The 10990-nt window shown below is 41.6% G+C and overlaps 1 protein-coding gene across 2 annotated transcripts; it reads left to right on the forward strand.

The window, feature by feature from the left end:
• Positions 1–6278: 6278 nt before the first annotated feature.
• smpx (small muscle protein X-linked) lies at positions 6279–10420 on the forward strand. Of its 2 annotated transcripts, XM_072262317.1 has the most exons (4): positions 6279–6475; positions 7678–7739; positions 7904–7990; positions 9862–10420. In XM_072262317.1, the coding sequence occupies exons 2-4, from the start codon at positions 7704–7706 to the stop codon at positions 9988–9990; spliced, it is 252 nt and encodes an 83-aa protein (XP_072118418.1). In that variant the 5' UTR covers positions 6279–6475; positions 7678–7703; the 3' UTR covers positions 9991–10420. The 2 variants fall into 2 exon arrangements, with proteins under 2 accessions (XP_072118418.1, XP_072118417.1); XM_072262316.1 differs by lacking the exon at positions 6279–6475 and having other exon boundaries at positions 7629–7739.
• The last annotated feature ends 570 nt before the right edge of the window (positions 10421–10990 follow it).

Genomic DNA, 10990 nt, shown 5'->3' on the forward strand with positions numbered 1-10990 from the left:
GCTCCGCCATTTCATCATGACTAATCCCAGATCCCACTAAACCCCATACACCTGCCTTCTCCCAATATCCTTTGATGCCCTGACCGATCAGGAAACGCTCACTTCCGCCTTAAATATACCCATAGACTTGGCCTCCACCGCACTCTGTGGCAAAGCATTCCACAGATTCACTACTCTCTGGCTAAAAAAAATTCCTCCTTATCTCTGTTCTAAAAGGTCGCCCCCTCAATTTTGAGGCTGTGTCCTCTAGTTCTGGATACCCCCATCATAGGCAACATTCTCTCTATGTCCACCCTAAATAGTCCTTTCAACATTCGATAGGTTTCAATGAGATCCCCCTGCACTCTTCTAAATTTCAGTGACTATAGGCCCAAAGCTACCAAACAATCCCCCTAGGTTAACCCCTTCATTCCCAGAATCATCCTCATGAACTTCCTCTGGACTCTCCCCAATAACAACACATCCTTTCTGAGATATGGAGCCCAAACCTGCTCACAATACTCACAATATAAAGTCTCAACATTACATCCTTGCTTTTAAATTCTAGTCCTCTTGAAATGAATGCTAACATCACATTTGCCTTCCTCACCACAAAATCAACCTGCAAATTAACCTTTAAGGAATCCTGCATAAACACTCCCAAGTCCCTTTGTGGCTCAGGTTTTGGTATTTTCTCTCCATTTAGAAAATAGTCAACCTTTCCATTTTTTCTATCAAAGTGCATGGCCGTACACTTCTAACACTGTATTCCATCTGCCATGACTTTGGCATTCTACTCATCTACCGAAGTCCTTCTGTAGCTTCGCTGCTTCCTCAAAACTACCTGCCCCTCCACCTATCTTTGTATAATCTGTAAACCTTGCAACAAAGTCACCAATTCCATCATCCAAATCATTAACATGTAATGTAAAAAGAATTGATCCCAACACAGACCTCTGTGGAACACCACTAGACACCAGCAGCCAACCAGAGAACGTTCCTTTAATTTCCACTCTTTGCCTCCTGCCAATCAGCCACTGCATTATCCATGCTAGAATTTTTTCTTGTGGAAACCATGCTGACTACTGCCAATTTTATCATGTGCCTTCAAGTATCCTGAATCAACATCCTTAACAATTGACTCCAACATCTTTGCAACCACTGAGGTCCGACTATTTGGCCTATGATTTCCTTTCTTCTGCCTCTATCCCTTCTTGAAGAGTGGGGTGACATTTGCAATTTTCCAGTCTTCCGGAACCATTCCAGAATCTAGTGATTCTTGAAAGATCATTACTAATGTTTCCATGATCTCTTCAAACACCTCTTTCAGAACCCTGGGGTGTATACCATCTGGTCTAGGTGATTCATCTACCTTAGGACCTCTCAGTTTCTCAAGAACCTTCTCTTTATTAATGGTAACTTCACACATTATATGCCCCCGTCACATGGAATTTCCATCATACTGCTAGTGTCTTCCACAGTGAAGCTTGATGCAAAATATATCAGTTCATCTGCGATCTCCTTGCCCCGCATTACTACCTCACCAGCATTGTTTTCCACAGTCCAATATCCACTCTTGCTTCTCTTCTACACTTTATGTATTTGAAGAAACTTTTGGTGTACTCTTTAAGATTACTGGCGGGGTTACTTTTGTATTCCATTTTTACCTTCTTAATAAACATCTGCCAATGAAAATCAGGAATGGGCAGCTGGTTGAAATTAAAATAGAAAATTTTGAAAGCATTCAGCAGATCAGGCGGCACCTATCAAGCAGAAACAAAGACCCGTCATTAGAACTAGGAAAGAGCAAAAACATGTTAATTTTGAGCTAGAAGGCAGTTTAAGGAAGGAATAGGTTGGACAAGTGTGTATGCCTAATAGTGTGAGATCGGGTCTGCTATGGTGATCAGCTGTTAATGAAGTAACCAATAAAAGGACTGAAAAACTGTCAAATACAGGTGGAAGCTATAGGAAATGCTGAACAGATCAGGGACTGTAAAAAGAGAGAGGAAACAACATGATTTAATATTACAGATAGAAACTCAGCAGAAAAAGCTAAGTCTGATATGGAGGAAGTGAGCTACATGAAATTGTTGAATTCAGCATTTGAGTCCAGACTGCTGCATCATGCCCAGGTGGAAGATAAGGCTGCTGTCCTCACGCCAGTGCTGTGCCTTATTTGCATAGTGTGGAAGACCACAGAATGGCCGGCCCCAGCTGGAGTAGGATGGACAATTCTATCATGCTTGATTCACTCATGCATTTAATCGTATTGCCAATAAACACCAATCCCTGCAACATTGCACTAGTCACTGCCTCCAATGGCTCATTTATTGCTCCTCTCTGCTTTTTATCCCCTGGTAAGTTTTTCTTCCATGTCAATATATTGCCCCAAATACTGAGTACTTTAGCTTTGTTCTAGTAAATTCTTCTGTGGCAAATTATTGCAGGCCTTCCTCTTTGAAAATGCATTACAACATCTGGTTCAGCCTTATCAAATTTCAATGGATTTATCAAATATAATTTCCCTTTCATAAATCCACATTGACTGCTCAATCATATCATTGTCTTCCAAGTACCATGTTCCTGCTATCTTATAATAAATTCCAGCATTTTCCAGATTACTGAAGTCAGACCAAGTAATCTAGAGTTTGCCATGTTCTCTTTTCCTCTTTTTCTTATATAATTGGGTTATATTTGTTGTCTTCTAGTTCATGGTAAACATTTGGAATCTTTAGACAATTGGACATCAACCAATTTTGCATCTATCACCTTCATAGTCACTTTCCTCAAAACCCATGGAATGCTATCAGACTAATCCCAGCGGTGGGAAACTTCTATAATCAGCAATTGCAGGCAAAATTACCGGTCTCTTAGAGATATACAGATTGATTAGAGAAGACTAGCAGAGATAGAATGCGAACTTGTCCAAATCACTTAATAATAATCTATCGACGAAGAAATGGGGAGTGTCAGTGGGGGATGTGTGGTTGATGGACTTCAGACCACTATCTAATATGGTTAAAGACCATAGAATAAAATTAGTAGTAGCAACAAGTTAACAAAATTGACTAAATAACAGGAAACAGCACATAGAATTGGAAGTTCTTTCTTTATATCAGATGGAAGCAAGCAAAAAGATGAGATAGAAGAAATGCTTTCCACTTGCAAGGATCACAGAAAGTCAACTGACCTACTAATGCAATTGTAAAAGATAATGGGAATGCAAACTTTTTTTTTACCAAAATATACTTTATTCAAAAATAAAATTATGTACAATAAACCATTCAATGACTCTCAATCCATTACAGATGTTTCCATTACGGACTTTACATTTCCACACTTTTAGCCACCCATGTGGCACTCTGTTATTTCATCATCCCACATCATTGTTGAGGGGTATACTCCCCGCCACCCGACCCCTCCCACTCCCGCGGGAGAAGAACCCTAAACTGTGGTCCTTCCCCACCGGGCCCTTGCGCGTCCCTCAGCACATACTCCTGCAGCCGAGAATGTGCCAGTCGGCAGCATTCTCCCACGGACGTCTCCATGTGCTGGTAGATCATCAAGTTTTGGGCTGACCAAGGAGTGTCTTTCACCGAGTTGATGATCTGCCAGCAGCACAGGATGTTGGTCTCCGTGTGTGTCCCCGGGAGCAGCCCGGAGATCAGAGAGTCCTCTGTAATGCAGCTGCTGGGGATGAAATGTGACACTAGCCCGTCCATCCTCCTCCACGCCTTCTCTGCGAACTCACAGTGTGCAAAGAGGTGGGTCACAAACTCCTCCTCACTGCAGTCCTCCCGTGGCAAATCTTTTTTTTTATTTTTTATTTCAAAATATACTTTATTCAAAAATAAAATTATATACAATAAACCATTCAATGACTCTCAATCCTTTACATACATTTTGCTTATGGTCTCTAGATATCTATACTTTCGCCACCCCCCCCCCCCATGGCAATCTTCTACATCAATGTGATGAGGTTAGAAAAGTTACCACACAAGTTTAGCACCTTGTCTTGGTATGAAAACAACTGGTTCTCTCATTTTAGTGATGTGAACTCAATTTCCACATTCCAAAATGACGTAAGATTCAGTGGTATACTGTAATGAACCGTGAAGAGGATAGCGACGGAATTTAAGGAGATGAATAAAGCTGGTGCATTCGGTGTACAGGTGACAGTGAGACTGCCACTGTAACATGTAAAGTGTTATATTTTGATTGGTAGAATGGAAGAGGCAATATCAATTGAAAAATACAATTATAAATATGGTGCAAGACAGAGAGAGATTTCTGGGGCAGATGCACAAAGTTCAGTGAAAGTGGTAGAGCAGGTTGGGAACTGTTCAAACAAACCCATGCAAGATCCTTATCTTTAAAAACAGAGGCTTCGGGGTACAAGGATGAAGAAGTCACCCAATTCAGTCTCAGATTCAGATTTATTTATCATCCAAACATACAGTGAAATGCGTCATTTGTGTTAACAACCAACACAGCTGGTGATGTGCTGGGGCCAGTCTGCAAGTGAGACCACACATTCTGGTGCCAACATAACTTGCTCCCAATGCTTGGCAGAACAACATCGAGTGCAACAGTGATGAACATAATACAGGACACAGTAACTGGATTATTGTGCCCAGTCTGAGTGTCACAGCTCAGGAAGGGCCTGAAGGCTTGGAGACTGTGTAGAAGAAATTTACCCAAATGATCCTAGGAATGAAGGGATGGACTGGAGAAGCAGGAGTTATTGTCCTTGGAGCAACAGGAGCTGTGAGGAGAACTGAAAGAGATTTTAAGTGATGAAGTGGTACAGATAGAGTGGGTAGAGAGAAACTCTTCTCATTGGTAGAAAGGTCAAGGACAGGGGCATCAGAGAATGAAGGTGATTGGCATAAGAGTCAAATGCGACATGATGAAGGTTGTTTTACACAACAAGTGATTACAGTCTGGAATGCCCTGGCAGGGGTAGGTACTAGAGAGAGATCTAATTGTTGTGCTCAGAAAAGAACTAGATAATTATCTGAAAGGAAAGAATTTGTGGAACAATGAGATGAAAGCAGGGGAGTAAACCTATCTGAATTACCCTTCTACTGGGCTAACAATGGGTAGGTTACACGGTTGTCTTTGCTGCTGTAACCCATACTGTTACAGCAGAGAAAGCCACCCCCACCCACCCCAATTTTTTTTACAGTGAGTAATTTTCAGTATCCAATTATCCTACCAGCACATCTTTGGGAGCTGGGAGGATACCTGAACCAGCAGGAATCTCCAATCACACAGTCAGCACCCAAGGTTAAAACTGAACCCAGGGCACAGACCAGTGCTGACTGCTCTGCAGCATCATTCCTGTTTGGAAACACATTGACAGTAGCATTTTAATTATTTCTTTAAATAACGAAATAAATCAAACTAATTGCTATTTACTTTTTCTGAAAATGACAGTCTGGAGATGATAAGCAATTATTTTTGATGATAGCATTGTAGGTATGAATTTAATCTTCAGTGATTGTTGAATAAAAAAGCTCTCAGCTTTCAGTCTCCCAACCAGCAAGTATATGGATTCAAATTCCAAATACTGTTCCTCAAAAGTAATTATTTGTTATATGCAAATGGATTTTTAAGAAATAATGAACAGAATCTGAATTATTTATTTACTCATTTAAGTTTTGTTTATGGTGTTTTTTTTTCATTGTATGGGATGTGAATGTACAACTTGGTGATCAAGTAAACCTGACGCCTGCTTCAAATAACGTGATATGCCAATATCACAGGAGGGTGCCGTTCACTGAAAGTAAGCTTAGGTTGCACGTATAGATTCCAGAAGCTCTGTTTCAATCTACAGTACTGACAATAACAATAACCTTGACATTGGGTCGGTATATTCTTCTGTTGAGATCTGTTTGAGAAATTTCAGAAGCAATTTAATCCCGTATTTATCCTTCCTCGCCCTCATTGTATCCCTGTTTACCATTTTCACCCCGTATTGAAACTGCGTCATTTTATATACGGTTAAATATAAACAGGAATTATGTGATTTCTTTTCGAATACATTGCGTCCAAGGCATTCTTGATGTGAAATGAAGCAATGCCAGAACAGGCTTAATTCCATCGTCTGGAAATAGTTATGGAGTAATAATATAGGTTAAATAGACGAGGTCCGAGAACGTACAACTCGCCCCGTTTCAGGAGAAGTCCGCCATTCGGATTTGACCCTTCCAGTTAAAAGGGCAAATACTAACATGGAAAAAAAAAAGCAGCCTCTGCCCGTCAGCCGCTATTTTTAGTTGGAACAACTGCCAGCCTCGTCAGGAATCTTTTCGCTGGTTGCTTCTAAACTGGACTGATGTACGGCCCCCCAGCTCCCAACCGGCTTTTGCCCGTCCAATAACACCTCAGTTATTTCAATTCCCAGTTTTACCAGACCCAGCATCCCACCTGTAGGTTCAGCATAACAAGCTGAAAATCATCTGTCAAAAAGGCGGCCGCCAAGTTACAGGTAAGATTTTGGAAAGTTTTAAGCACTTTCTCCCGTTCCCGATTGGTGCAGTCGAAGTCCCGGTGGTACATCTCTGGGTAGATTTAATAAAGCGCAAGGCAATCCAGCCAGAAAGGAACAACTTTAAACAACGCACGGAGATAGCGATAAAGGAATCGAGCGCGAAGCTTGTTGTAATCGGGATTGTCATGAAAAGTCATTTTCTCTCACTCTCGATAACTCTCGCCTTGTATGTGTGACCTTGTTGGGCTGACTTATCTCTTGGTTCAGCCTGCGCCAGGTCCAGTCCTGTGGCTGTGACGTGACGGTCCCATAAAAGCGGGATGACCATTCCAAAACCTGTCCCGCCTACAGCACACAGCCTGGCTGCTTGCTGTGAATTTCCATCTCTGATGGAGTGAGTCACTCGGGTGCAAGCCACCGTGTATTCCGATTCTTATTCTGCGGCTTTGATTCTCGCGAGCACCCCTCGTCCTGTCCAGATCCTCTCTGTTTTGTTAGGCGCAGCGACTTGAAAGGTTCCAGAATTTTAACACAACATTTATTAACTTTCACCATCGTGGCCTTCTGCAGGACATTTGGCATTAAAGTTGCCCTTGCAGCAACATCCTCATAACTCATTATGAATAAAAAATGAAGGTTTTCTATTCCACTGCAATAGATTTTCATGTTTGGAACAAGTAAGCCATTTCAAACAGTTTCGTCTCAGCATATTATTAGCTCCCTCGCCTCCCTGAAACCCTGATTGCTGACCCCCCCCCCCCCCCCCAAATGGATCGCTGAATGTGACGCTACCAACACTCTGCCACAGCTCCGGACGCAAATCACACCGTTCCCCATTAACGAACCAGCTGGAGGGCCTGGTGCGTTTGAGTGTTTGTTTGTTGTTGTGACTGATTTGGACAAACCAAAACTTCATTCAAGTGCATTCACACCCACGAACGCCCTCTTCTTTCCATGGCACCACACAAAGAGTATTGACAGCGTGTTTTCGATGTCTATTAAAGATTCAGCCAGGGTCCAATGAACAGAGGATCAAATGTTTATAGCTGTGTCCCTGTAAGAGGTCTCCAGGCAACACTGAAAGATTATCTTCAGCTCAGTCTCCAACAACGCTGCAGCAATCGTGTCAACTCCAGCACTCTAACAGTACAGTCCTATATTCCGAATGTTTGGATTTAATTGTCTTTTCTCGTTTCCAGCGGGAAACCAGGCCTCTCTTTACAATATGTCCAAACGAAGCTCCAACGTAAAGTCTATTCAGGTGAGACGGATAAAACTTGCCAGCAAGTTGCCAGACGCGTGTAGCCAGTTGGGGGGAGAAAGTGAGATGGTGACATCCGAAGCTGAATCCTATCTGGAGTTATTGTGGACTGCCATGATTGTTTGTCCATGCTTAACTGGTTGCTTTGTCTGGAATAATTGCAGGCCAACATAAACATACCCATGGGTGCCTTGCTGCCTGGAGCTGGCCATCCCAGCAAAAGAAAAGAATGTACAGTAGAAGCTGATGAGGTAAGAGAGAAAGCGAATTACTGCAGTTACCACGCATCTGGAACCCACTTAGATACAAACAAATATTGCCTTTAGAATGCAATCATTAGTATAATTTGGCAGAATTAACAGTATTTTCCACAAACAGCAATCTGATAGTGTACTGGGGGATGTTGGTGGAGTGTTAAGTACAGTACATCCCTGCCTTCTGCAAACTAATCCATGGGATAACTAAATTCCAGCTGAGAGGTAAGTGGAGGCATCTGCTTCAAGTTGGAGTGAAGAGTTTTGAAAGAATTGGCGCAGTTTATGGCAATATGCCAGAATTAGAGAAACAATGCCATGGCTTTTCTTCAATTGCTCCTTCATGAAATGCAGACATTGCTGGTAGGTCAGGAGTTCTTTTAATTACCAGTCACCAAGGTGGTAATGAGCCATCTCCTTGTACCAGTAGTTAGAGCATTCCCACAGTGCTCTTTGGAAGGGTTGTAGTACTTTGGTCTAATAATGATGAATGGCTGGCAAATTGTTTCTAGATCAGTGTAGAGTATATTGTATCTCAGAAAAAAATTGGTGATGGTGTCTACTTGTCACCTCTACCATCTAGCAGACCTTTGTATCTAGGTGTCAGAGGTCACAAACCAGGGGTGAGAGCTTTGACAAAAGGCTTGGTTAATTGCTGTACTGCATCTCACAGTGTCTAAACTTCACACCAGTGGAGTGAATGTTTAGGTGGTAGAGGATATGGTGCCAATATAGATGGCCAGTTTGCCTGGGGGTGTTTTAAGCTTCTGAATTGCTGTTTGAATTATAACTCATTAAGGCAGTTGGTGATTGTTTCATCACGCTCTTGTGCCTATTCACTGACAGGACAGCAGAATTCTTTACTTACCGGGTATTAGTGAAGTAGTTGGAACTCTAAGAACAACCTAGTAGTTCCACAATTATTATTACAAAATTCTAGCCAGCTTAGTAATCCAGGTAAATGAATTGCCAAAGTTGAGGAATATGGATTTGTGACTGTATTATTAGCCCTAGCTTCTAGATTGAACATTCAGTAAATTAATCACTATAGTGCACTACCAATCTCATTTACGCAAGTCAGAATATGACATTTTATTTTGCTCAATTATTGCTCACCTTGAAAGAATTTTGGAGCCATGCTTCCTCTCCCACTCTTACACTGTATGAATTTAACACATTGGTTAAGACCTTTAATCTAATTTGGCTGGCAAAAGTTGAAAGCACCAATATTCCTGATCAATGTATAAGAATATGCAATATAATACAGAATGATCTGTCCTTTATAACTTTGGAGTACGTGCCTTGCACATAAAGAAAGATGCTCATATACAAAGTGCTCGTCCGTTTGTCCACGAAATGTCCCAAGGTGCTTTCAAGTTACAGGAGTTTTTTTGAAGAGCAGTTACTATTGCAGTGTGGCAAACACAGCAACTAATTTGCCTATGGCTGTTTTTCCCAGAAGCAGCAATTAACATAACCTGTTTCAATGATGTTAGGTAAGGAGTTAAGTACTATCCCTGTCATTTGGGAAGTCTCCCTTTTGTGGCTTTGAAATGCTGTCGACCAAATTGCAACAGAATCGGATATTTTTGGCAATGCAGAATTGTCATGGTTCTGGGCTGACATGGAAGTGTAGAATTTGTGCTCAGATCTTGTGTCACTGGAACAGATTCGATGCCATAACCTTCTTACACGGGAGTACTAACTGTAGAATTGAGTTATGGCTCATGCTACTCCAGGGCTGCAACAGCAAATTCACAACCCTCTCCTCTCAGTCAGCAGTGAGGGACTACCAATGGACCAGAGAGACCCTGGTGTAAGGAGTAAAGGTGTTAATTTTTCCATGTCATTCTTTTCGTCTAATGCAGGGGACATGCAATAAATCAGACGAGAAGAAAGAGCTGCCCGGAGCAGTGAAATTACCAGGACCGGCTGTCAACCTCAAGCAGCTCCAAGATGCCAAGAGTGAGCTCAAATTTGTCCCCAAGGTTGAGTAAAAGAGATTCGGAACACTAACTATTCTCATGGACTTTCACTCTGCGCCACCTCTGCCCATGCAGAATGGCAATGGGATACTCATGTGCCCAAGATTTTGTACAGGCTTTAGTAGAATAAACCAATCATTTATACAAAGCCTTCCCTTCACCACTATTGCCTCCAGTAAGATACAAATCAGTGTTTATACTCATTCTGACTTTTCCCTGCAGAATGTGATCATGAAATTTATTATAAACTATGTAGAATTTATTAAACCACCAGACTTGCTAAATTTGATATATGAATATTAGATAAATATATATGTTTTAAATAAGGATACATGACAATATCTAAGAACGTGGTGACTGTTTGGGGCTGAATCCTTGCCCACTATAAAGTTCTTTGTTGCAAGTCTACTGAACAGTAATAAACAATGTGCTAATACCTGAACCGTGATTACATTTGCATTTGTTTGCCCGTGCTTTGAGTGGGCAAAGGTCATATTACAACTCATCCCGGCCCTTAATAATTGGAGGATTATAACAAAATAGTTAGTGAAACAGGTTTTTCATGTCAGAATATTTATAAAATCTATTCAAGAGCATTAACTGCGGTACTAATTGTAAAATAGCTAGCCCAATCTCTCAGACCATTAGCAACAGAGAACCACGAGCTTTCTACACACCAGTAGCGATTTCAGGGCTGTTTCTAACTTGAACCTGTCCTGTGGAAACAGCAGCAGAGCTGATTTACAACAGAGTAGGTGAACTGACCACTCTGTTCCACACCACCCTGCCATTTCAGTGGGCCTCATGCTGAGTGGTCGTGCAGCAGGCTAGCTCAGCATCTAAGCAAAGCAGGATTCCATGAGTTTATGGGATACTGATACAAACATTGAGGAACAACCAGACATACTGTGAGCAGTAGACAGACCTTCCAACTATACCTGGATGCAGAAACAGTTACTTCAACAAAGGTGGGTGAGAAATAATTTTTTGATGACTAAGAGCAACGTCCATT

The sequence above is a fragment of the Mobula birostris genome, chromosome 6 (assembly GCF_030028105.1).
Source record: "Mobula birostris isolate sMobBir1 chromosome 6, sMobBir1.hap1, whole genome shotgun sequence".
Classification (NCBI taxonomy): Eukaryota; Metazoa; Chordata; class Chondrichthyes; order Myliobatiformes; family Myliobatidae; genus Mobula; species Mobula birostris.